The 26,232-nt window shown below is 45.5% G+C and overlaps 1 protein-coding gene across 3 annotated transcripts; it reads left to right on the top strand.

Moving 5' to 3' along the window:
* The first annotated feature begins 286 nt into the window (after positions 1 to 286).
* Positions 287 to 26,232, top strand: LOC113943657 (cystathionine beta-synthase-like). Of its 3 annotated transcripts, none has more exons than XM_027635768.1 (17): positions 287 to 441; positions 6,276 to 6,395; positions 7,417 to 7,628; positions 8,216 to 8,322; positions 9,233 to 9,367; positions 11,877 to 11,956; positions 13,196 to 13,330; positions 13,873 to 13,942; positions 15,555 to 15,646; positions 16,439 to 16,564; positions 17,232 to 17,316; positions 17,512 to 17,617; positions 18,378 to 18,452; positions 19,147 to 19,258; positions 20,172 to 20,333; positions 23,678 to 23,762; positions 25,344 to 26,232. In XM_027635768.1, exons 2-17 carry the CDS (start codon positions 6,354 to 6,356, stop codon positions 25,451 to 25,453), a joined length of 1,734 nt encoding a protein of 577 aa, XP_027491569.1. In that variant the 5' UTR covers positions 287 to 441; positions 6,276 to 6,353; the 3' UTR covers positions 25,454 to 26,232. The 3 variants fall into 3 exon arrangements, 2 of the variants coding, with proteins under 2 accessions (XP_027491569.1, XP_027491578.1); XM_027635777.1 differs by having other exon boundaries at positions 19,147 to 19,281; positions 20,225 to 20,333; XR_003526403.1 differs by lacking the exon at positions 25,344 to 26,232 and having other exon boundaries at positions 20,225 to 20,333.

The following is a 26,232-nucleotide window of genomic DNA, read 5'->3' as shown; positions in this document are numbered from 1 at the left end:
ACATCCCTGGAAGCTGTTGGACATCTCTGGATATCACTGGACACTGCTGGATACCGCTGGACATCTCTGGACATCTCAGGACACCGTTGGACATCTCTGGACACCTCTGGACATCCCCGGACATCCCTGGACATCTCCGGACACCTCCGGTGCCGCACCGCCCGCGTTCCGCTCTCCCATTGGCTGGCTCCGACGAGCCGACGCCCCCGCGGTGACCAATCAGAACTCGCGTCGCTGCTCCCGCCCCTCGGGGGCCGGAGGGGGCGTGGCCAGGGCGTGACGGGGGCGTGGCCAAGCGGCTCGCGCGCTGCTCTTAGCGCGCCGCGCATCCTGCTCATCCTCACCCTCATCCTGGTTATCCTCCTCCTCATCCTCCTCATCCTCCTCCTCCTCATCATCTCCATCACCATCGCCACCGCGGCGGTGTCCCGGATCGCGCGGGTGAGGTGGCGGCCGCAGCGCGGGCGGGGGGGCGGGAGGAGCTGCCCCGTCCCTGCGGCCGCACGTTGCATCATCCGCGGGAATGGGATGGGGTGGGGAGAGCTGGGGGCGGCCGTGCCCCCCCGTCCTGGGGCGGGGTGAAGGTCTGGGGGCCGCGGGCTGGAACAGATTGCCCCGAGAGGGTGTGGAGTCTCCCTCGCTGGAGATATTCCAGAACCGTGTGGATGCGATCCTGTGCCATGTGCTCTGGGATGGCCCTGCTCGAGCGGGGAGGTCGGACCAGATGAGCCGCTGTGGTCCCTTCCAACCTGACCCACTCTGTGGCTCTGTGAATGTGGTGCTGCCACACAACTGGGTTTCTGTTCTGTGTTTGTAATGAAGGGAAGGGGTGGGAAGGGGCAGCTGCGGGCGAGGGGAGCCCCGGAGCCACCCCTGGGAGGAGTGGGGATGCCGCGGGCAGGCCGGGAGCGCCTCCTCCGAGCAAGGAGCAGCAGGAGCAGAGATGGGCTCTCACACTGGCTCTCAAGATGACTTTGTGCCTTCTGGTTTTCTCTCTGGGTTTGGCACCAGCTCTCTGCCCAAGCTTGGCTTGTTGTCCGTTGCTCTCGTGGGCACCACGAGAGTCTCCTGCAGCTTTTTTTTTTTTTTTTAAATTTTATTTCATATATTGCCCTTCCCCCATTGGGAAGGGTCTGAACTTGACAAGAACCTGAGCGAGCTGCTCAGTATCAGCGTTAATAATGCTGCTGGCACATGGAACCAACCACTACTTGAAAGACAAGTGATTCTTCTCCTTCCTATTCCTGCTTGAGTATCTAGTCTGCTGTGTGTCTCTCTAATCCTAAAGCCTTTGACCATGAAGTGCTGGGCCGTGTTCCAGCATGGTTGCTCACACTGTTTACCCTTTCAGTGAGTCTGTTTGCTGATTTGTGGCACGAGAGCTCTGTGTTCTGCAAAGCTTGTGCTGCGGGAAAGGTGGAAAAAACCAGAGTATGGAGAGAGGTGAAACGTGGGAATCTCATGTCAGAGAGGAAAGGTGTTTCCTGAGAAACTGAGAGCTGCTCAGATTGTGGTATTCCTCAGCAGGGGAGCGTCTGTGGTGAGATCACCACTGATGAAGTGCAGTTTAGGTGCTGGAGTAGGTTCAGTATTGGGGTGTTTGTCACCCTCTTTCATACTGGCTGGTGGCTGTTGGTATCCTGCCATGAACTCTGCGTGTGAATTACCCAACCTGCTCTCCTGCAGCCACCTCTAACGATGGTGGTTGGTATCCAGGGGCACAAGGGACCTGTGTCCCGGGCTGTGCAGGCCCAGGGACGCCACTGACCTGGCACTGGCAGCAGGGCAGCCTGCCAGGGCGGTGGGATGGGCTGGTCCCTGGCTGTGGGCAGGTGCCAGCAGCCTGCATGTGACCTGGGAAAACTGCCTGTGAACACAGGGGCTGGGCACCCAGCAGCTCCCTGCCTGTGGCTACACTGGGGGTGCCTTGCTGGGAGCTCTGCGGGTGTAGCCGGAGTGGTGGCAGTTGTGGCCTTTCCCACAAAACATGCACCAGCCCAAAAGCTGGCTTCCTGCCCAGGCAGTGGTGACCAGCAGTTCTCTGCCAGCCTTTATCAGAGGTCCTGGGCTAACAAAAGTTGTGTTACCTTGCAGGGAGGCACCATAATGCTGGGGAGGGGGAGCTGTGCTTCTGCCCGTGTTACAGACCTCTCAGAAACCAAGAGCAGAGCTCCAGCTCCCTCTTTGAGCCTCTCACCTGTAATGCTTCTCTCCCTGTACTTGGTGAGCTCGGCAGATCAAAAGCACTGTTCAGGCTCCCAGTGTTGGTCCATCTTTGTGTGCTAAGGAGAGGGAGGTAGAAGCAGGGAAAGAAATAATGAAAGCTTCTGACTGCAAGAGGTAAAAATGCAGATAAAGCATTCTCCAGGCTTTTGTCTAACGCTGTTGAGCTCCTGAAGACTTCAGTCTTCACTCAGAAGACTTATTAGGTGAGTTCAGACAGGGTTGGAGTGAACTCAGGAAATGGAGATGTCAGAAGACACCTGGATTAGGGCTGCAGGCACAGCTTCCCTTCTGTGGGGGGAAGCAAACTGAACATTTTCATGTTTCCCCTGACTGTATTCTAGTATAACAATTGCCACAGCTGTGGAAGTTGCTTTGCTGTTGAAGTTGAATCTTTACAATGTTACAGAGGTGGGGCATTAAAGAATTACCCATTAAAGAATTCCTATCAGGAATATTATAAGTATGTCAGTCTGGCTTGAAAAAGGTGATGACTGAGCACATGCATGTGCTCATCTGCTCTGTAGGAGAAAATGGAAGTAAGACTTGGGATTCTTGAAGGATCTCTTTCTAGAACTTCAGTGCTGTTAATTCATTTTCCAGTTATTTGAGGTCCCTTGTTGTCTCCTGACACAGGAGGTAGGGCTGCCTGCTCCTGAGGAAGGAGCAAGGATGCACACACACACACTCACAGAGAAAGCACAACAGCAAAACAACCCAAATGTCTGACTGTCTCCTGAATCATTTATAGCTGTGGTGTTTCTGTGATCAGCTTCCAAAGGCTGGATGGATACCGTTGCATTTGCTTATATGTAAAGATCCTAAAGCTCTCTAAGACCCCGTGACACTCAGAGTGAGCAGAACAACTGTTTTGTAGTGGTTTACTTGTGCCTACTTAACGTCATAAAGTTTCCCATTCTCAGCATAATGGAATTCTGTATCTCATCTCTTGCTGAGCAGTCAGCCCTGGGGGTGTCTCTCTCTGATTCACCTCTTACACCTGCCTTTTAGAGAGCTTTATTTGTGCTTCAGACAAGAATCAAGTTCATTAGGTTCTTTCACACATAATATTTAAATGGTACAGTACATTAGTGCTGATATCATACACTGTAAACAGCTGTAGAAACTGTATTTCCTGACCCATCTGTGGAGTGAGTCCAGCTCAGGCTGTTTGGGCATTAATTTCACTCACTGGCTTTCAGCCCTTTTCTGTAGGAGTTGAGAAATAGTTTAGGTCTTGGGTTCCCTGTGGAGATGGGTCCAGAGATGTGAGCCTTGCCCATGACAACTTCTGCATCTCACACCTCTATGTCCCACTCCCCTTCGTGACTTAGGTTTAAATGACTTTGTAAATTGTCTTTTTGATTATTTTTTGTTTGCCTCATGTGCTCTGCAGATATAATGGCAGAAGTTAGTCAGGCTTTTCTAGTTAGACTCTACCCACACCCCCAACTAGTTATGGGAGTGTTCCCCTTTACAGCAAAATTAAATTCAGGCTGACAGAATTTCTTTTCAGAGGATGGGCAGCTCTTCCTGCAGCTTATCTCCCTCAGACTCTCCTGAGCAGTGTCCAACTGCAATTATAGGAGCAGAGTTGCCATCCTCCTGTCCTGTCTCCCCAGTCTTTCGTTCCCAGAAAAAAAGACTGAGAAGAGGGTTAGGCTAGCAAAGGAGTTGCTGTCATCCTCTGTTTTGGGGGTTTCTGCTCACCCCCTTTTCTTTGTTCCCCAAAGGTGTCCCCAGCAGAAAGATGTAACAGGTTCCTATGGCCTGTTTTGGGTCTGTAGGCAGAATCATGTGGGAGGATTTGGATGTCCCAGACCACCTCTGCCCCCTGTTTTGCTCAAGTTGCATTATCAAGGGCTGTAACCAATGAATTGTGTTGCTTAAGGTTAATATTTGGTTAGGATTTTTTTTTGGCAATGCTTGAGGTTGGCTTTTTGTCCCTCTTCTCGTTATTTGTTTGGAATTGTTCGAAATCGAAGCCCCATTATTGAAGCTTTTATCAAACATCAAGTATTGCCATTCTGAAAATACAAGAGAGTCTCACAGCTCAGCTGAAGGCAATAAATATAGCTTGTTCTTAGTTTCTGCTGTTTCTAGTTCAAGAAGTGATGGGAGTTGCTGTTAGTGAATTATGGATTTTTTTTTTTTTTGCTTTACAATACAGGAAATGAGATGGCATTGTCTTGCCCAGTTCAGAGGGAATCCTTCAAAATACAGCTTTTTGAGAGCCACATTAATTTCTTTCCTGCTGTCAGTACAGAGAATAAATACTTGAAACCTCTTAAATTTTTTTTCTGCAACAAATTTCTCCCCATTTCCCCTCAATTTTTGGACCCTTTTGAAGGATACTGTGAATTGGTGATTTTGAAAGCTTTTAAAGGTTTTGTGCTCCTATTTTATGAGAACCTGGAAGATGAGCAGAACCTGCTGTTTCCTGTCTCTAACCCCCTGCTGCTCTCCTCCTGTGTGTTCAAATAGTTTGATCCTTGGGCACCAAGGTCCCTTTATTAGATAGACTTTGTCAGTATTGTCAGTGTTACCCATGAGCAGAGGCAGTCGGTGTCTGTGTCCAGTGTTTTGTGCCAGCTGAGTGAGGGAACATGTGGATGTGGCTCAAAGGAAGCCTTGAAACTTCTCCAGTGTTTCTTTTTCCTTTACTAAAAAAAAACCACCAATATTCTGAATTGTGAACCAGGAACCTCCTAGAAAGAGAAATGAAAGGTGGGTTTCACTCTGGAACTGGAAATGAGCTGATTTCTGGTAACAAAGGCTGTTTGTTGTTTGATTATGTGTATTTATAGGATCTTAGCTTTCTTGGGCTAGTGTCTCTCAGTTAGTGCTGATCAGTATTCTAGAACAGGATGTAGTCCATCTTGGCTCTTGGGCGTGTGTTAACCTAAATAAAGTAAAATCATACAATTGTGGTGGCATGGAAACCTTGATATCCAGGAGGAGAATTATTTCAAGTCTTAGGCTGGAAAGTTGACGCTTTCAGAGGTGTTTTTTTTCCTAAAGCAGGGCAGTTTAAATACTCTAGGAACTTTCTTCAAGTCAGCATGCAAGAAAGGAGTTGGTGTGCACAAGGCAGTACTGATTAGTGGTCCATATTAACTTACAGGATCAAATACTAAAGTTCACTGAGCCTGTGATTCAGGGTTTTTTTTTTTTTCCACTGTGTCACCAGACCATCAACTCTGTGTCTGTTTTATGTGCATCTGTCAGAAGAAGGAGGATGAGGCCAGGGACCCTTTCCAGCACAGTTCAGTAATGGAAAGAGAGCTGAATTTTGCTGCAAAATGCTGATGAGAAAAACAAATATTAGGGGGAAAAAAACCCCTCATACTTTCCAAGACTTCAGCCACATTTTTGCCTTTAGTGGAGAGGAAACAGACAGGCTCTGTGAACAACTGACTGGTGCAGGAAAAATGAACTTACTGTTTCCATTTTGTATTTAGTATTTTCTGAAACAAAAAGCCTCCTAGAAGGTTGAAGTGTTTGCTGTGTGTGTGTTATATCCAGCATCACTACAGCTGTGTATGCAACACTGATTCATTTTGGGTAGGAACTTGTGAGATTTTGATCTCCCCGAGGGTTCAGAGGCCTCTACAAGTGTTCCTGGATAAAGCCCTTTCCTAAGTTGTGTGCAGGGTCTTTTGGGGATGGCACCATGAAGCCCTTTCCCCCTGTGTGTCCCTAGAAGTCTATATCCCGTGAACTGAAGTATTTCCTGTTACTTTGTGTGGCTTTCAAGCTTATGGAATTGCAGACGGTCTGATAAAAGATGTTTTCTGCTTACTTTCCTGCCTCTGAGAGGGAAAATTATGTAATGCAGGAAGGACAGGGTCAGGGGACCCTCCATCAAGATTGTGCAATGCCTCTGCTGCATGATTTTATTTTGGTTTTTTTAATCCTGTTTATACAAGTCACCTTCACTTTGTTTTGCAGCTTCTTTTTTTCTCAATAAAAAAGCTGTCTGTGTTTTACCTCTGTGAGAGACTCTTTCATGACAGTGTGTTGTTTTTTTTCCCAACTTGCATGATCCACAGCGTTGAAGAGGATTCCGGTCTTGTGACTCTTTCCTGAAGGAATTCCAGTCTCCTGGGCCATCACTTTCACCAAAAAACATGGAGAAGTTTGCATCAGACAGGCCTGTTTCTGTGTCTGAGGTACTCGTGGGTCTTTGGGGAATACTGTTATCCCAACTTTCTGACACCAGAATTTGGGAAAGCCCCACCTGTTTCCAGAGAGATTTCTAGGTTGTTTTGCTGAAATGCTGTGGTGGGAGGTGCTGTTGAAACCAGTGGCCTTTCTGGAAGAGTTCTCCATGACCATAAGTAGGAATGCAGAGCCTTTTGGCACAATTTTCTAATTATTCACCAGGTAGTCTTACTGTGTTCCACTCTGCTTGGAATGGGGAGGTTTTATTTCAGAGAGCTTCTGGTATGGGAGGGGTGTCTCCCATGAGACCTGTCCTGTTTTCTTGATATTTATGGAGGCTTGTTACAGTGAGCACGTGCCTCAATGTATTTACATTATTCTCCTGCTGGTGATAAGCATTTGGCAAATCAAAATGGTGCTGAAACACCTTCCCATCCTCACAGTACTACAGAAACATCAACTGACCATCAAAATACCTGTTTATTGTGACCTTTTTCACATAAGGACAAAAGAAGACTGAGACACTGGAGGATGGGATTAATCTGAAACATGCTGTGCTTCCTTCCCCAACACCTGGGTCTGAGGTGCAGTCCCAGGATCTCTTGTAGTCAGTGGCAGAACCTGTTCTTGGGTGTTAAAACTGCTTTTTGCCCTTGCCCTTTTTAGTTCATGGGCAAGACTTTTCTCCTGGACACTGTCACCAGGGTAGCTGCTGCTGCTCAGGCTTTCCTCAGGAAAACTGCATGCTGGAACACCAGACTGGGATGGATAAGTTGGTGGGACAAGAGAGACAAGAATAAGGGCTCCTTATTAGCAACGTGATTTTTAGCTGTTTTAGCAGGGGGCAGTGATGTGAATGGAGGATTTCCCATGGTGTGGAACTTGAGTGACTTTGATAATCTCAAAGATGCTCTGACCCTGTTACAGCAGGGCAGACAAATCGCTCACTCTCTCCTCAACCCTTCACCTTTTTTCTTTTCCTTTTTTCTTTTTTTTTTCTCTTTTTGTTTTCCTTCTCCCTCCCCCAAGAACGGAATCCCTACTCCTCCTTCCCAGAAGAAGCCAGATACAAACTCGTGCCCTCATGCAACAGGCAAGTGTGTTCTCCCTGGCGGGGTGGACAATGAGAACTGCAAGAATAATGAGAAGGAAAGGCAGTGGATCCGCCCTGATAAACCCAGCAAATGCACGTGGAAGCTTGGGAAACCCCTCTCTGCCTCCCCACATCATCATACCTCTCTGTAAGTGTTTTATTTGCTGCTTTTCAGCACTAATCCAGGTTCCCTCGGAGCCATGTGGATTTAACAGCAGGTGACTGATTTAAATGGAGTCTTGTTCAGCCTGTAGGTGTGCTGGTGCTTTTTAATTTCCATGTCTAAGCAAAACTAAGAACCCAGACTGAACGTACAGGGAGCCTTGCACCACAGATGTGAAAGCACATGGACTGGAATGAACTTAAAGTCACCTGGCAAGCAGTTCCCTGACTAGATGAAAGTTTGCACTGTTAATGCCTTTTGGTTATAAACTAACTGACTCTGAGGAGTGCTGAGCTACTCCATGCCAGGAGAAAGTGCAGAGCACTTCATTCTTGCCTCAGCACTTGGCTTGATGTCTGATTAATCCATGTTTTGGATCAAGGACTTGATGTTTTATGAGTTTGTATCCCATGGTTGTTCTTTTAAGCTAAAGTACCTAAAGTAACTACCCTGATAAAGGGGAGGGAGAAAGCTGGTTGAAAGAAAAAGGACCAGAAATGCTGTGTGGTTGTTGTGTGACCTGCCTGTGGCCTTTTCTGGGAATACACTGACTTTGTTTGTATTTATACCAGGCCAGAGCCTCCAAAGATCCTGCCAAGTATCCTGAATAAAGTTGGCAATACACCTTTGGTGCGAATCAACAAGATTGGGAAACATTTTGGACTCAAGTGTGAACTCTGTGAGTACTGCTGCAGGCAGAAAATCCAGCTAACAAACATTGTTTCAGAAACTTGGGGTAGTTCTGGTTAGTAGTGCCATGTAACCCTGGGAGCAGGAGTGCAGGCACCTGACAGAAAATGGTGAGGAAAAATTCCTCTTTTTCTTTGGCAGATTGTCAGTTTTTATGGAATTGGTCATTTAAAACATCTTTCAGTTTGTACTTCATGAGAACATTCCCTGCAGCTTTTCCATTTTTGTAGAAAAAGTAAAACGTTTTTCATAGAACATTTAAATTTTAAAAAGTTGTATGAAGTTTTTGACTGCTTCTCATATTCAGAGTATTCATCAGTGTGTGTAAAATACAGATCAGCAGTTATCACCAAAGATCACTGAAAATGATTAAAGAGATGAAACTGTCAGTGAAAGGTTTTTTTTGGTTGGTTGGGGTTTTAAATCCAACCGTACTGGAGATACCTGGAGGCTCTGATCAGAGTCCTGAAGGGTGGTGTTCAACACCACTGAAGGGGTTATTGCTGGGGGGGACTGGAGTGAAAGTGTAGGCTGAACAAGGGGAGGCACTTCCAGTTTGATCAGGGGCAAGACCAGTTCTCAAGGCCAGATTGGATGGGGCTCTGAGCAACCTGGTCTAGTGGAAGGTGTCCCTGCCCATGGCAGGGGGTTGAAATGAGGTGATCTTTAAGGTCCCTTCCAACCCAAACCATTCTGTGATTCCAGTGACAAGTTGCTTGTTGTTGTGACCCGTAACAGAGGAGATGCCGTGAGCTGAATCCCCCTCTCTGCTGTTGGGAAGCAAGGAGGTGAACTGGGCAAACATGTTAACAGAGCTGGTCTTCCAGAGGTGTTAGGAATCAGCAGCCTGCTACCCAGTGACTGTGCTCAAGAGCTGTGCTTGGTTTCTGTGATTCCAGTGGTCAAGTGTGAGTTCTTCAATGCCGGGGGCAGCGTCAAGGACCGCATCAGCCTCAGGATGGTGGAGGATGCTGAGAGGGCTGGGATCCTGAAACCTGGGGACACAATCATAGAGCCAACCTCTGGAAACACAGGTAGGGCACGGAGAGACCTTAGCAAAGTGTGGGGGGAAATGCTGTGGTGCTTTTCCTGGGTGAGGCAGGTTTGAGGTTGGAGCATGAAGGCTGCCTGTGCAAGGAAGAAGGGATCTCTTCCTGCCTGCAGTGCCTCCTCCATCTTGCACAAGGAACATTTCTACAGTGCCCTGTGCTGACCAGAACAGCTGGGAAACAGTTCTGCTAAATTTGCAGAGCCTCCTTGCTTTAAAAGAAAAGAAATGTTAGGCCGGATTCACTAGAGTCTTTAGGTCCTATTCAGGATTTCAAGTCTGACTGAAATTAAGGGGGGAAAAAGGCACCCAAAAGACTGGTAAGAATCTGGATCTTCCCATTCTTTCTGTTTGGGAAGTCCCATGGTCCCTCTGTCAGGTGAGATGGGCCTGGTTTGAGAAACAGCCTTTCCCATGTGGGTGCAGTTGAGGTGGGAGATGAGCTGCATGCCCACAGCACAGCCTGCTGACAAAGCCCTTGCACACCTGGATTTTCAACATGTTCCACTGTTGAAAATCACAGGAGATCCACAGCATCTCCTCCTTAGAGTGCTGGAGGAAGGAACAGTCCCACTAGGCAGGGGCCAGGGCAGAGCATCTGATGATCCAAGACACTGGAGTTAACCTGGCTCCTGTGTCAAAACTGTTGTAGTTCTGTTAAACTGCTCTGCTCCTGGGGAGAAAACATACCTGGAGTGTCCCCCCTTGAGTTAATTATAAAATATATGATATAGTTAAATATAAATAGTTAAGTATAAAATATACTGCCTCCTCTGAGCATGTTCCTGAGCTGAGCTGCAAGCTTCTCTCCTGCCTGATGTGCTCTGGAGAGGGGTTTTGTCCTGTTCTTAAACTCCTTCCTGGGCGTCCATCCACTGTTGCAAGATATTAGGCACAGGCCAAGCAGATCTTTCTTTTGTTCTTTTGGTCCAGTCAAACCTTTGTTACTGGAGGGACTGGGATGATGAGCTGATCTGCCTTCAACAAAAAACTGGGAGGTCACATCAGTTGCTGTTGTCTCAGCAGCTGTTCTTTGGGGGGTGCAGTGCAACTGAAGCCTTTGTGGATGTGGCTGAACAATGGCACGTGGTGGAAAATATCCATATGTATTGCATTCCTCCAGTATCTTAAGGTCATACTGTGACATCCTGCTTTCTGGGTCAGTACCTGATAAATGATTCTCCTTGCCACAGAATCTGAAAAGGCAGAACTGAAGGAAATACAGGACAATTGCTGCAGAATGCTGTCTCTTTTTTTCATATAAAAGCAAAGACCAGGGCAGACAGTAACCTGAGACACTTGTCATTTGCTCTGGGCTCCTGCTTGGGGCTACCGAGTATGTTGAGAGCTAATGTGTTATATTTTTATCCTCTCTGCATCCCACTTCTCCCTCAGCCAAAGTCCTGTTTTGATGTTTGCTGCATTTCCAGTTCAGTGGCAGAAAGTACGAAGTATTAGAGTTCAGGTCTCAAAATTCTTTCTTTATCACAGACTGTAAGGAAGAGTGATGGATGGCTTCTCTTCAGTCTCTGGCCTTAGTGAGGCCTTTTCTGTCTTATTTTTGTATTTGGGCATCCATATTTATCTGTAATACACTGAGAAAAGTTGTTTTTCTTCCCACAAATATATTAAACACTATTTGAATTACTTGAGGTGTGAGTTAAGCTTCTCTTACACTAACAGTTAAAGTTATTACGTGGGGTTTTTTACCTCTGTGTGATTCAGCATCATGTAGAAACAGAGCCAGCTTTGAACAAGCAAGTCTCTGTGTAGGGTAAACTGCAACTGTTTGTCCTGCACCCAACACAGCAGAGGAGCTGCCTTGCAGTCTCACCTCAGACATTGATCAACCAACTTGATCTGTTTAGCTTATCCTGCAGAGTGGTGATCTAATAACAGGTGTGAGCTTCTCTTCTCTGAGGTACAGAAGATGACCAGCTGGAAGTGTCTGTCTCTAGCAATCAAGGTACTTCACTGTGCTAGCAAGTTGACCCAGTGCATTAGAACCTCAATCACAAACAGCATCTAAATAATTTCTTTCTAGAGAGGCCTTAGTTTCAGTGCATTTTAAACTAGGGGTTTAGTGCAAAAGTGAGTCAATAAAGGCTCTGATCTTCTGGCAGTATCAAAGGGATCGCTCTAATCTTCTCTAGCTTGAAGCACATTCCTTTCCCAAATTCCTTCTGTAAAAATGAAGTGGGTGAGACAGGAGGAAGGTGATGTGCATGTGGTAAAGCCAGCAGTTTGCACATGTCAAGCTTCTCCACCCTTGGCTAAACTTTCTCTTGGCTGTGAACCTCAAAGAACGAGCAACATCTGAAATCCAGTTCTGCCCAACAGACTGAAACATTCTGTTTGCCACCCCTCTAGAGACACTGTATTCAAGCCTCTGGTGAAAATCTGATTAAATCCAGGGGCGTGCCAAGGGTGGCATTGTGGGTTTTGTTCTCTGCTGCTCCTCACTCTGTGCTCTGCATGTCTTTGCTTGCTTTCAGGAATTGGGCTGGCCTTGGCTGCGGCAGTGAAGGGTTACCGCTGCATCATCGTGATGCCAGAGAAAATGAGCATGGAGAAGGTCAGACCTGCTTGTGTTTTCAAGAATTTAAAAAAATAAATGTGTTTACACTCGCAGAATTCCTGGTGCAGACGGATGCCGTGGCTTTAGCAACGGAGATAAGTATAAAATGTATAATTGGCCAGGCAGAACTCTGCTGAGGGGCTGTTGCCAGTGCCCACAGTAATCCAGGCTGGCTAGCCATGGATAGAAAATGTCTGAAAATGTCTTTAAGACCTATCCCCACAGCACTGTCACTTTGAAAACTGTCATAGGTGTTTTAAATACAAATGTCAAGGGAACTTGGGATTTGCCATGCACACTGAAGGGACTGCCTGTCCCTTGCTGAGCAGAGGGTGAAGGGAGGCAGTGCTGAAGCTTTGAATATTCTGCAAATATTCAGGGCTCAGGGCTGAGTGTAAGGGAGCCTGTTGAGCTCCTCAGGTTACACTGGCTGGTCCTGGCAAGCCTCTGAGTTGTGTCATCACAACAGCAAAGGGGAAGGAAAAGCTGCCTTGCCTTCCACTGACCTTCACTGTGGAAAGCACAAAGCATCTGTTTATAGAGCAAGCCCTGTCCTGTGGTGCTGCACCTGCAGCCAAGAGAAGAGAGTAGAGGAGATTCCCTGTGTTCCACAGCTGAGGCAGCAGCACAAATGAACAAAACATCCCTTGAAGGCCTGTATCCATGGCTTGCTCTTACCAGCTGTGGAGGGAGAGGTACCACATGGCCATTGCCATGTACCACATGGCGCCAAAGGTCTCCCTGCCCTCTGAAGACAGGCTTTTCCTTAGCTCAGTGTCATGAACTTTCTTGCCCTTGTAGCAGTTGAAAGGTGCACAGGGCCCTGGAGGATCTCCATTGCTGCCCAAAGGAGGGGATAAATAAACATAATTTGTACTTAAACATAAAATACTGGGCTACAGCACTGCTGGACTGCAGAACTTGTGACTGGTGTGAGAGGACAGGGTGTTTTGGCTGAATGAGACTTCTCAGTGTGGTAGTAATAGTTCCTACAGGTGTGAAGGCCTGGACTAGAAGCAGGAATTTGACACCTGGCTCACCGGTAAAGCTTAGTTCAAATCCTTAGTGTCATTTGTTTTTGATCCATAGCTCAGTGGTTCAGGCTTTAGGAGAACCACTGAGGAGGCTATTGCTGGCCAGGTGAAAGGGAAGATGCTTTCTTTCCCCTTTCATCCAGTGAAGTCTCTGTGCTGGGAGAGCGTTGTGGGGTTTTGTGACCGCCTTTCTTTGCTATAGGTGGATGTCCTGAGAGCTCTGGGCGCTGAGATTGTGAGGACCCCAACTACAGCCAGATTTGATTCTCCTGAATCTCACGTGGGAGTTGCGTGGAGGCTGCAGAACGAAATCCCCAACGCACACATCCTAGACCAGGTAAGAGCCAGGATGCAGGAAGTGCAGGACAGCATGGAGGAGGAATTGCAGCCTTGTTCCTTAGTGTCCTTGGTTGACTGTTCAACACCCTACATGTGTCTCTGGAGGAGAAGATGCCCTAGATCTGGAGCTGTAGCTGAGCAACCGCTGTGCTCCAGGCCACCGAGTTTTTGTAGTCACTAGAGAGCAGCAGTGAGCCAGTGTTTGCCAAAACTGCAACACTTAAGGATGTCTTTTTCCACTGAGTTGGCAAGCCTGTGTGGAAGAATGGACACAGGAGTCACGTTGCTAAAAGTAACTGTCCCACAAACAAGACTGATTGTTGCATTGGAGGGTGCTGGCACCTTAGAACCACTCTTAAATTAAGTCACAAATTAGGAAGGTTGTATCTCTCCTCGGGCCTAGGTCCAGGTAATAGATAAGGAAACAGTCTGCAAAGAGTGTATGTGGCTATTGTGAGGCTTGGAGATTGTTTGACATGTTCTTGAAATGCCTCACGATGTGAATTTTTGTCTTCACGTCTGTTCTGTCTTTCCATTTAGTACCGGAATCCCAGCAACCCCCTGACACACTATGACACCACAGCTGAGGAGATCCTGCAGCAGTGTGATGGTATGTCTGCTCTACTGCTAATCCCCTCCCCAACCAGTCCCTGGTAGTTTTGTTGTTATGTTCTTGGAGAACGAGACCTCAGCTGGATGAGAAATACGTGGATTTGGCACAGCAAATCCCATACCTATGGTCTGTGTCATTAGAGAATTACCTTATTTCAGTAGTCACAGTAATGATTTTTTTTTCCATTAAAGAAGAATGCTTTGATTTTTAGATTCTTCTGCTTGTATTCAGGTGGAGGAAGCAGTGATGCTTAAGATACCTTATTAAAAAAAAAGGCATAGGTAGACTGCTGTGAAATAGGGTCGTTTTTCTCTGATCCCAAGTACAGAAATAGGTATTTTAACATTCCCAGACCAAATACTCCAATACATTGGAAGATTCTTCACTTAGGGGTCCTCAGGAGCACAGACTGCCCTGTGTGGCAGTTGTCACCAGTAGGACCCTCTCACTCTGTAGGGATCTCTTCCATCTTAGTGCTGGGCAACTGAGCTGGAGAACCAGCAGGGACTGAGCTGTGGCAGCACAGAGCTTCTGCTGGGCTCACTCACCCAGCTGAGGAGGTGGTTTGAGAGCTGTTGGAGACATTCCATGTGATGCTGCAGTCTACCCTGGGGGCGTCCCCATAGGTGGTAGAATTAAGTCATGTGGGAAGCTACTGACCTGCATTATAAAAATGTTATGCTGTACAGTTTCTGATGGGACCCTCTCATGAGAAAATCAGCTATTAAATTCCTTCTCATTAAGGTGGGGACCATGTGAAGGGTTCTCCTCCCTCCTAAAACTCTGACTGTTCAGAGGATTTGGCTTGTCTTTCTGTGACAAACTTTAGGTTTGAGTTTAAATGAGTGCACTTTAACAAGCTGCCATCCCACAAATTGGGAGTCCAGATGAGTTCCAGCTTTAGACTTCTTGTTTGTATTTACTTTCCCTCACAGGGCAGGCACTGTTCAGTTGCCCCTGCTTGGTGGGGTGTTATTCTCTTGGCTGGTAAGCATTTGTTTTCGTGTGTGAGTTGGTGACCTTTTAAAAATTTAATTTTATTTTTTAATTAACAAAGCTGTCGTGTGGATGCACCAGGGAAACTGTAGGTGGTGACAGAGGGATAAAATATATCCACACTCACTCTGAGTGCTAGTGACCAAACAGTCTTTTTCACTGGAAAATGAGCAAGTAGTTGTGTTAACCGTTCTCTCCATGGATGCCTAACCCATGCTCTTGGCACTCACTCAGCTAATTAACTAATATAATAGGCTGCTTGGTTTAAGTTAGAGAATGAATTATCTGTATCAGCAAATACAGTAACAGGAAAACTGCAGCTTTCAGCTTCATGGGCCACCTCCAGCTGTGTCCAAAGTGCCACAAGTTGGTGCCTTGCCAGGCCTCTGGATGGACATTTCAAAGCCCTTGTTGGAGTAAATGAGGATTGAGCAATGTGGGCTCAGGGCAGGTCTCATAACAGCTCTTGGGAAGCAAGGGGCCTCATCTTGCCCTTTTCAACCACTTTCTGCATTTTTGTTGAAGAAAGTCCATACTTAGGTGTAAGTGGGGTTTTAATCCGTCATTCTGCTGGAGGTTTCACAACTGCCTTCTATCCCTCACCCTCAAACAGGAAAGATAGACATGCTGGTGGCTACAGCTGGCACAGGAGGGACTATCACTGGCATCTCCAGGAAGCTAAAGGAGAAGTGTCCAGGGTGCAAAGTAAGTGACAAACCTCATGCATTTCTTTTTAGTAGGGTCAACCTCAGACTGCTCCACTTGGCACATCTCATTCCTTGCAAGCCTGCCCTGGATCTCTGTGGAAAGCCCCTCTCTGTTCTTAGCTAAAAGATAGTTCTGAGAACAAAGAACAAAGGTTTTCAGACTGCCTGAAATCCTCTGGTCTCGGTGGTGACCAGAGGGTTTGGTTCAGCAGGTGAAAACTGGCCCTCAGATCCCTTCATGGGGTATCTGAGAAACTTCCCCCTCTGGTTTGTACTCTGCAGCCTTGTGTTTCCTCTCTGACTGTGTCATCACCAACTTTTTTGGAGCTGCTGAGGTTTTACCTGGTGTAATTGTCTCTGCAAAGATTTCCTCACAGAACTTGGTGTCCTGCTTCCATCGTGAACATTTTCCTACATAGGCAGGGAGTGATGAAGAAAATAAAACCGATCTACTTACACTTGGCCCAAAATATCTTGGCTGTAATGATGCCTGACATGTGAATGAGGACAATCTTGTCTTGGGGAAACCCTGTCTTCTGTTTAAAACAAGCAAAACCCACAGTGCCCCTCGGTGTCCACATATCCCGAAGAGATGGGATGGGTTGCCAGAAGCAGCAAAGCATTTTGCTCTCAGGGGAGGTGAATTTTGCCAGAAAAAAGAGTAAGAGGCCAGGTTGCTGTTGGCTTGGCTGAGTGTGACACCAGCAGCTGCAACAAGGCCAGTGCTCACACGTACTGTGTCCCCAAAAGCAGTGTGTCACAGTGGCCTGAGTGGAAACTGCTTCTCCAGATCATAGGTGTGGATCCTGAAGGCTCCATCCTTGCTACACCAGAATCACTGAACAAGACTGACAAGACAATGTATGAAGTGGAAGGAATCGGATATGATTTTGTCCCCACGGTGTTGGATAGATCTGTAAGTTGTGCTGCTTGGTTTTACTGCCCTTTGCCCTCTGGTGGGATGCAGGAGTGAGTTAAAGGCAGAGGGAGAAGCTTGGGGAAGTATTCCTTTGAGGTGAAATGGGAGGACTAGGAGGCAGGACTATTCCTGTTCTTTCCATCAGCAGAAGCAGTCCTCAGAATGTTTGTTTTACAATACCAGTTCAAAAGGCTGTGAGTAGATAATGTTTTCCTAGAACAAATTTATTTTTACATTTAAAAAAAAAAACCCAAACAAAACATACCACAAACTACACACACAATAAAAGAAACCCAAACAACAAAAAACCACAAAGTAACCAGTAAAAAAAAAACCCTCCTGGACAAAGGGGTATGACAGCATCTTGAGCAGAGCCTGTGTCCTTGGGAAGCCCTCCAGGAGGGGAAGAAACTGATGCTCTCCGTGGCTGACTCACAGCAGCCTGTTCCCACAGTGAGGTTCTAATAAGGAGCCTGCTGTACTGATGTGATCATCTTGGCAAAAAAAACCCACTTGGCATTTGGAGGATGGAAACCCAGGCACACGGCTCAGTAGGGCAGCTGTTACCTCAAAGAGCGTGGGTTGAATTCACACTGGTTGTGTAGTTCCCCTGTCCCTCCTCATTTAAACAGCCCTCTGTTTCTGTCTTCCTACCCCTTCCCAGGCAGTGGACCAGTGGTACAAGAGCAATGATGAGGAGTCCTTTGCTTTCGCTCGCATGCTGATCCGAGAGGAGGGGCTGCTGTGTGGTAAGAGCTGATGTGGATCCTTTGGGTTTCTCTGTGGGAGGCTGAAGCCTTGTGCAGATCAGAGAGACCTCCTTCCACCTCGGAACTTGACTTCCTCACTCTGGGCTCATCTCACTCACTCTCTCCTCCTCTCTTTTGTTCATTCTCATTTCACTCATTGCTTGACAGTTCTGCCTCTGCTCTGTGTTTTGGCAGGTGGCAGCTCAGGCAGTGCCATGTCTGTGGCTGTGAAGGCAGCCAAGGAGCTGAAGGAGGGTCAGTGCTGTGTTGTCATCCTCCCTGACTCTATCAGGAACTACATGTAAGAGCCTGCTGGTTTTCTCCCTGGGAAAGGGGTGAGGCAGTCCCTCAGACCTCCTTACAGCAGTGGCAATTTGAATACCTATTTCATGTATCATCCAGAAATGTGTACGGGGCACAAGTTCCGAGGTATCTAAAAAGGGCCTGACATGGAGCAGACATTTTCCCTTTGAAAGTTGAGCTCTGATTTCAGCAGATGGTCATCAATGGTTAGCATCTTTCACAGGAAAGGTTTCATTGTGTTATTTCTGGGGGGCCACTGGTATTATCCCATCCTTGAGCCCACAGCAGAACCCAGCACTCCTGCAGCAGCAGCCACTGTCAGGGTGAGTTTACAGGTGGAAGTGTGAGGGCTTTGAGCTGTGCTGAGTAGTTTTTCTCCTACTGCATTGAAGCATATCCCAAACCATGGTATTTTTAGCTGTGTTTCCTGATTTCTGTTGCATCCACCTCCATACTAGAAACTAGAAACAATTAGAAGCTGCAGATAGACCTTACCTGGCACACCTCCATTCCAGGCTGTGTCTCTATTGTATTGCAAGAGACTGATGTAGTTGGAACTTTGTTTCTTATGGGATTCCTTTTTCCTCCTCTAAATATTTTCCTCCATGTCCCTGGCTGGTAAGCTTGGATAGCAAATGATGGTCTGTTTTCAATTTACACTTTATTTGTTAGTCATAGTGAGCTGTAAACAGTTGCCTGTGTTTGCTGTCAGATGTTCAACCTGCTAATGAGCTTTTCACTTCTTGATGATTTTCCAGGTCCAAGTTTTTGAGTGACAAATGGATGATTCAGAAAGGGTTCATGAAAGAAGAGGACCTTGGCAACAAACCCTGGTAAACCTGTCAGATCCATTTGGATTTTCATGAATCTATTCAGTCAAGTTTATGGCAGTTGCTAATTCAAAGCTTATTTCAATTTACACTACTCCTTTGATTTAGCTAATCTTTCATTGCCTTGTTGTATAATTGCAGCTATTAATCAAATCTGCCTAAATTAGTTGATATTTTTCTTTGAGTTGCACGGCAGCAGAAGAAAATTTGGTACTTAGTGACTTTTTTTAATCTGGAATAAAAATAAAAAAAAAGTACTATCCGAAGAACCCTTCCGAGATCAGAGTTCTTGAGTGCAAAGGACTGCAAGTCTGCAGAGGTGGAAGGGAATCTTCCCTAAATTGTTACCTATAGTGACTGTAGATATGGGTAGGTCTTTCAGTAGGAGCACAACATTTTCTGTGTAAGATATAAATACTGAAACTGGGGGGGATTAGTTCTCTCCACTAAGTGTCTAATCCTAGAAAGTCAATGAAATGAAGGAAAGAGTTTCAGTCTTCAAGCCTTCTCACACTTCAGTGACTTTCTGATATTGGGGATAAAACTTTAGAACCTTGAAGCTTTATTGACTCTGGCTGAATCCTTCCTTGCTCCCTTTTGTCATTCCTGTGGTGTTGGAGGCCACTGTACATGAAGAGCTGGTTCTGTTCTCTCCATAAATCTTTCATGGGCTTGTTTTTTTTTATTTCATCCCCAGGTGGTGGAACATCAGTGTTCAGGAACTGAGCCTCTCTGCTCCCCTGACTGTGCTTCCAACTGTTACCTGTGCAAAGACTGTTGAAATTCTCCGGGAGAAGGGATTCGACCAGGTACCAGTTGTTGATGAATCTGGGTATGTCCACATATATCACTATTCATCCATATGTATCACTTCCCTCACCAGGTCCCAAGGGATGTCTTTTAAGTGCTTGCTGGAAGTATAATATCCTCTCACTCATCTTTTTTTTCAGTTCTAGTAACACAGTTCAGAAATGTTACTGGATTTGGTATGTTGTCATGCCAGGGTTGTCCTGCTCTTCACATAACTCTAATGATTATTATGATACACTTACTCAGTGTGTCTCTGCAGGATAATGCAATTAGGTTTTTCTAAATAATAACTGTTTAACTTAACAAAGCAAAAATATTCTTGTTTAAAACAACCAAACCCAAACTTACCCACCTCCACCACAGTGTCTACCCAGTTTCTTCAGAACACTGTGTTATAGTGCAATACTGTAGTTATCCCTATAACCCAGGGTGTCCCCAGCAAGCTGGCATGTGCCTTATTACCCTGTAGGTCTCCTGTGGACCTGCTGAATAATGGAGAGTTGCTTAATTACCGTCCAACTGCAATGCTAAATCAAGGAATGAATTATTGTTGATCCTTGTAGGAGAAGGGGAATGAGCAAAACTGGCGTGAGCATGTCTCTGGCTGTCACACCTTTCAGAAGGACAGAGGAGGGTGTAAAACAGTGAAGTAGTTGGTGCTTTTCAAAAGCTCCCTGAGACTGCAGGAAGCTCTGCAGTTACAAGGAGCAGAGACACAAAGATGCTCAGAAGGGCCAGGCACCCACAGCACCTACTGACTTGTGTGTGCATCTCCAGAACTTCTGAGAACTGGACTCTGTCTCCTGCAGAGACACAGAATCCAAGTACAGCATCAATAATGTTGCATTATTACCATGAAGTAGCTGAACTGACTTCTCCAGGTTGGCTGAGAGTTGATGCTTTTATCTGCAGGAACACCTGAGGCTTTTGTGTTGCTTAGCCCTGTCTTCTCTCTCCCTCCCCAGGGTGATTTTGGGCATGGTTACCCTGGGTAACATGCTTTCCTCACTGCTTGCTGGAAAAGTTCAACCTTCTGATGAAGTCAGAAAAGTAATCTACAAGCAATTTCAACAGGTAGGCAGATATATTGTACAGCTCTTAGTTCTCTGGCTTGAGGTACTGGAGCAGGTGTCCCAACACCTCAATGGCATCATGTTTGGGTAAGGTTCACCTGGGACCATACAGAGCAGCTGTTACTGAGCACAGACGTGCTCTAAACCCTATCCTAGATCACTCAGTAGCTCCTAGGTTTGTGTTGTGGCTGTATTGTGCTGTTCCATTACTTCATCAGGCTTTCTTCCAGCGTGTCTGTCTTTTCCTCCTGCCCCAAAAACCCCAGCATAAATGTGGGCAATGTGTAACTATCCAGGGGAAGAGACAGGAAGATGTTGAAACAGCTTAGCTAAATAATTTTTGCATCTGCTGAAAATAAACAATGTTTTATGTCTCAGGTGCCTTGCTGAAGCAGGGGTTGGCTGCTGAAAGCTGATATTGTCAAGATATGTGAATTTTGGTGTAAGTCCATCCAGTGTGGTGGGTGTTGAGGCCCTGGCACAGGTTTCCCAGAGAAGCTGTGGCTGCCCCATCCCTGAAATTGTTCAAGGTCAGGCTGGATGGGACTCAGAGCAACCTGGTCTAGTGGAAGGTGTCCCTGCCCATGGCAGGGGGGTTGGAACTTAGCTGATCTTTAAGGTTCCTTCCAACCCAAACCATTCTGTGATTCTACGGTAGCACAGCTTCCTGGCTGTATAGGCACTCTTCTAAACTATATAAGTAGTGTTATTGTTGCTTTGATTCTTTTGCAGGAAAGAATTTTGGTTTTGACATGGGGTTCTTGACTTAGTTTTCGCCAGGTTTTAAGTTTGAACGCTGTCTCAAAGTAGATGAAGTGCTGTATTCTGAAAGTGTGTGTAATGCTTCTGTTCAGTCCATGAGCCACCAGGTCCCTTTGGCTGAGCAAGGACGCTGGTTCTTTATGGACACATGTAAATTCATTTTTTCCTTCCCAGGCAGATAATCAAGCATCATGTGGATATGTGGTGCGTAACACAACTGCTTAGTTCATGTTCTCCCTCCCTTGGACACCGTAAGAGTTTCTGTGGCTGGTGGTGTGCAGTTGTTTCTGTGGCTATGCTGGTGTTGGCTGTACCAGCCAGTTCTCTGCACTTCTGAGGTTGTGGCCTTTGCCGTGGGCAGCTTGAAGTTTCTTGTGCTTCTTCAGTGAAGAACAGCTTAACCATTTCTTTTCCCTTCAGTTCTGGTATTTTCTTGGTGGAGGATGGAAGGAGAGTGACACAGGCAGTGGTATTGCTAACATGCTAACTGGAAGCCTCCTTTGTTGATGGTTTTTCTATTTGAGTTGATGGTTTGATGGAGAAACGTGGTTAAATGCACATAACCTCAGAAGTATTGTGGGTTTTGCTTTTCTTACCACTTTAGTTGAGGTTATTTGGCTTGTTTACTGGTGAAATTGGAAAAACAGATCATCTGTGCCACTGAAATGACTTCTCATATCCCACATAGGATACCAGAGTGTGCATGAATAAGAGGTAGGCTTATCCTGTGGCTACCAAGGCAGAGGTATCTTTTTGTATCTTCTGGCTTTTTTAGATTGCCCAGAGAGGTTGTGGACTCCCCATCCCTGAAGCTGGTCAAGAACAGGCTGGATGGAGCTCTGAGCAACCTGGTCCTGTGGAAGGTGTCCCTGCCTGTGGCAGGGGGGTTGGAACTGGATGATCTTTAAAGCCCCTTCCAACCCAAACTATTCTGTGCATTCTATAATGGGGGATGCTTTCTTTGATAGGATCACCACAATTATTTTGTGGCAATCTCCTAGAATGGAAAAGGAATGGTTATAGCTTTTTTCAAGTCCCTGGCAGGATAGTGCTCTGGGAATTTGAAGCACCAGTCACAGGATATTTTGCCAATCCAAACAAGTGCTGTTTGCTAGTGGAGAGGAGAAGCATCCTTGAGGAGTCAGATGTTAGTTCCATGGTGTAGTGTAGTACCATATGTGTAGACTCATTGCCTTAAAGACTTAGTAAGTTTAAAAAAAAGTCTAAATGTGGGAAAACTCGTGGTAAAATGTTTAGGGAGCTTGAATGAGCACTAGTGAGACAGGTGAAAACTCCATGGGGGTTCTGTTAAATATCCATTAAGCATCTCAAAACATATTTATGTTTTCATAGTTGTCCCAGTGCTGCTGAGGGGCTGCTTATCCTGGTTTCCTTGAGCCTATCCAATCCCTGAAAACAGCCTTATGGATGATACACAATCTGATGGCAAGGGGCTCTACCCCTTCAGTGCACTTTGAACCTGGGTTCAAAAGTTGGGCTTTGCACATACATTTGACAAAACTTTGTCAGTGGTGGTGACTGATAGGTGACTCCATGTGGCAGTAAATCCAGATTTCCCACCCCCCTCCTTGCCTGGCCTACAAGTTTAGGGATTGGTGCCTCACTCTGCACTACAGCCTGCTGGTCCCTTAAACACTGGGAATCCTTTTGATGTCTTCAAACTCCCACTATGGAGACAGAGCTGTGTGTTCCAGTGCAGCCCAGCTGTTCATGCTGTGGCATTTATTCCTCACTCACAAGCTGAGCTCACTTTTGAAGACCTTTTGAATCTGCAGCATAAGACTTTTCCTCGATGTGAATTCCTTTAATCCCCTTTAATAAAAATATGTCGGGTGGTGGGTGCTGCATGGACCTGGGGAGAGTCACCTGGGTAGTGGACCTGTGGCTGCTGCTTAATATGTTAAATCATATTAAGAACAGTTTTATGTAGTTTTTTAAATGTTTGCAGCAGGTGATTAGTGAAGTGTTTCTGCAGGGTCAACATGGTGCTTTCTTGTTCAGTCTTAGCAAAGTTGAATTTCACTAAAAATGAATTCTTAACTCTCAGTTCCTTCATTTGCACCTTCATTTGCACAGTGTTAGCTCAGCAGTCTTTCACCTTTGGTTTTGTTTTTGGCTTGTTTGGGCTTTTCACCTGCTGCCTTTGAAGATCGTGTTCACTTCCACAATGATTTGCAGCCTGATTCATTCACTTTTTCCCAGTCTTGCTGGAAGAAAATCACCAAGTATAAAGAGTTTTATAGTAACTTCTTTTGTTAAGACATGTGGAACACCTGACCTTCTTCTATTATTGACATTTTTTTCAGATATTCAGTATATTCATTATGTTTACAGAATAGGAGTGAGTAACCTCACGTAGTGCTTTGTTTTCTTGGAAATTAGAAACAAAGAAAACCGATCTTTTAAGTTGGCCTTGATTGGTTGGCGTTTTACAATACTTCAGATGAGAGCAGCAACAAATGCTGATGTATTGGTTTTAGTTCTGCATGAAGCATGTGGGTTTTATGAACCACTGAACATAGAAAGGACTGTTTCATTTAAGCTTTGTATCTCTCTCCTCAGATTAACCTGAAAGACAACTTGGGGAAACTCTCTCACATCCTGGAAATAGACCACTTTGCTCTAGTGGTTCATGAGCAAATTCAATGTAAGTACAATGTACTTGTGCCTTGTGAGAGGGAATCTTTGAGTGGTGACAAGAAGCGAGTGTGAATGTGTAAACAAGATCTGAAAAAGCCAAATCCTCCTTCCCTCTCCATAACTGTGTGCTGCTGACACTAACTTCCATCCCTGGAAGTGTTCAAGGCCAGGCTGGATGGGACTCAGAGCAACCTGGTCTAGTGAAGAGTGTCCCTGCCCATGGCAAGGGGTTGGAATGAGATGGTTCCTTCCAACCCAAACCATTTCATGTTTGGTAAGACAGTAACTCTTTAATTCTGTGGTTGCTAGGTTAATTACTCTCCAATTTTTTGTTTTTCTAAAGCAAAATAATTACTACAACTGCATAAAAGTTATTAAGATCTAGATGTTGACACTGACATCACTGTCTCAAAAATATTTCTTTTTCCTGTTTATTTTATTTAAACTAACTTCACTTGATGTTTACCCTCCAAACTCTACTTTTCTTCATCCTTCTCAAAACTCTTTACACTGCCTTCTTTATGAACTGGAAATGACTAAATAAATCTTCAAAGCTGGGGGTATATCACTGTTATATGCCAAGAATATTTTTTCCTGTTTCATCTTGCTTGAGGCAGACAACCTGTAAAATTACAAACTCTGAGAAACTAGACTAAAAACAACATTAAGACTCACCAGATAAATTTATCTGGTAGCTATCTCAATTATAACTGTGAGAAGAATAGACATCAAATTTGGGGTTGTTCCTGCTAATCTCCATAAGGACGTGCTCTTGGCTCTGTGCTGGCTATTTATAAACCTAAAATCTCACTGGAAGCTTGCAGTGGAACAGAGATTGAGTAAATGTAAAGCCCAGGACAATCCAGCTGGCTGAACAAACTGAGTGTAAAGTAGACTAAACATCTTGGTGCAGCCAGACTTTAGGAACAGGGAACTTAGACTAGTTAAAGGGCCAGAAGTCATGTGGCCACTTGGTTCCCAGGTCAAAGGCTTATGCTCAAAATGGAAAAAAAATCACTTCCATCTGTGCTCTCAATGCAGCAATGATTAAATGGTTACTAAGTTTTTTCAATATAATTGGTAAAATGTTGTATTGTGATCTTTGTACTGATCCTGTATTTGACAGCAGCACACGGAGATGGCAGTGTCACATTTCCTCCTCAAAATGTGATTCTTTTGGGCCATTCAAGTGGTTCCACTGGGATGATGTCACTTGCAGCTGTTTCAAGTAGAGCCACAGAAACTAATGGATGAGGAAAATACACTTTATAACAGAGGATGTGGTTTGAATTTTCATATCAGAAGGAGTAAATCTGGTGGCCCCTTATCCTTCCTTCCATAATGTTGCAGTTTTGTTGAGAGCCTTCCTGAACTGAAAATCCTTGTCACTTCCTCTGTGACTGTCGGCCAAGATGCCCTTTGGGTTCCCCCTCTGTGTTCCAGGGTCCCCAGTGATCACCAGCTCCAGGCCCTGCCACGTGGATCTGGGATGGTTTGGCTCCTGCCTTTACAAGCCGTGCCATTAAAACCAAGTGGGATATGTGGGTTTGTGCCTGCTAAAGCCAGAATTCCCTTTGTTTCCGTGCAGATCACACTGATGGCTCCTCCAGCAAGAGGCAAATGGTGTTTGGCATCGTCACAGCCATCGACCTGCTGAACTTTGTGACCGCACGAGAGCGGGAGAGGAAATCCAACTAAAGCCAAGCGGCCACGTGGAGCCTCTTCACCAACGTTTTGCAATCTCCAGCAAGGAATCAGGTTTATTTCTTTAGTAGAATGGCATTGAGTAGAATGGTCTTAGGGTGTTTTTTGTTGTGTGTGGGGTTTTTTTGGGTTTTGTTTTTTTTTTTTTTTAAATTCTGAAAATAAGCAGTTAGCTATCCTGGTGTCAGCTCTACAGCCAATGTGTCTTGCTGTATTGCACAGCTTCCGGGGACTTGTTTCTTAATCACCTTACACAATGTTTCTTATCAAGACAATTTTATTTTTTTACCTATATATATGCATATATATATATATATATATGTGTGTGTGTAAAAAATATTACCTAAGTTAACTGGTATGTTCCTTGTTATGTCTAAAGTCTGGCTTTCGAAAACATTGTTTCGGACTCATAAAATGTGTTGAAATAAAGAGTTAATGAAGCAGAGGCCCAGGAGAGCTCTGGAAAGTTTCAGATAATTTCTCCATGCAGAGGGGTTAAGGTAGATATTACCTGTGTGGAGACAAAAATGGGACCTGGGGCATGAGGATAAAAAAAAGGAGGGTTTCCCTTTTGGTGGCATCAGTGTAAAACAAGAGGAAATCCTGGGGGTTGCAGCTGAGACTTGCTTCAACCATCTATTCTGAGGAAAAACTAGTTTGAGTAGAAACATGGCAGTGAAGTGACAACCATAAACTAGTGGTTTTGTTTTTCATGGTACACCAGCTTTCCCTATGAAGACAGACCTATTTTTTCTCCAATGGCACCCTGATAA

The sequence above is a fragment of the Corapipo altera genome, unplaced genomic scaffold, assembly GCF_003945725.1.
Source record: "Corapipo altera isolate COAL_440 unplaced genomic scaffold, ASM394572v1 0, whole genome shotgun sequence".
Classification (NCBI taxonomy): Eukaryota; Metazoa; Chordata; class Aves; order Passeriformes; family Pipridae; genus Corapipo; species Corapipo altera.
This window is presented reverse-complemented; position numbering and strand designations above follow the sequence as displayed.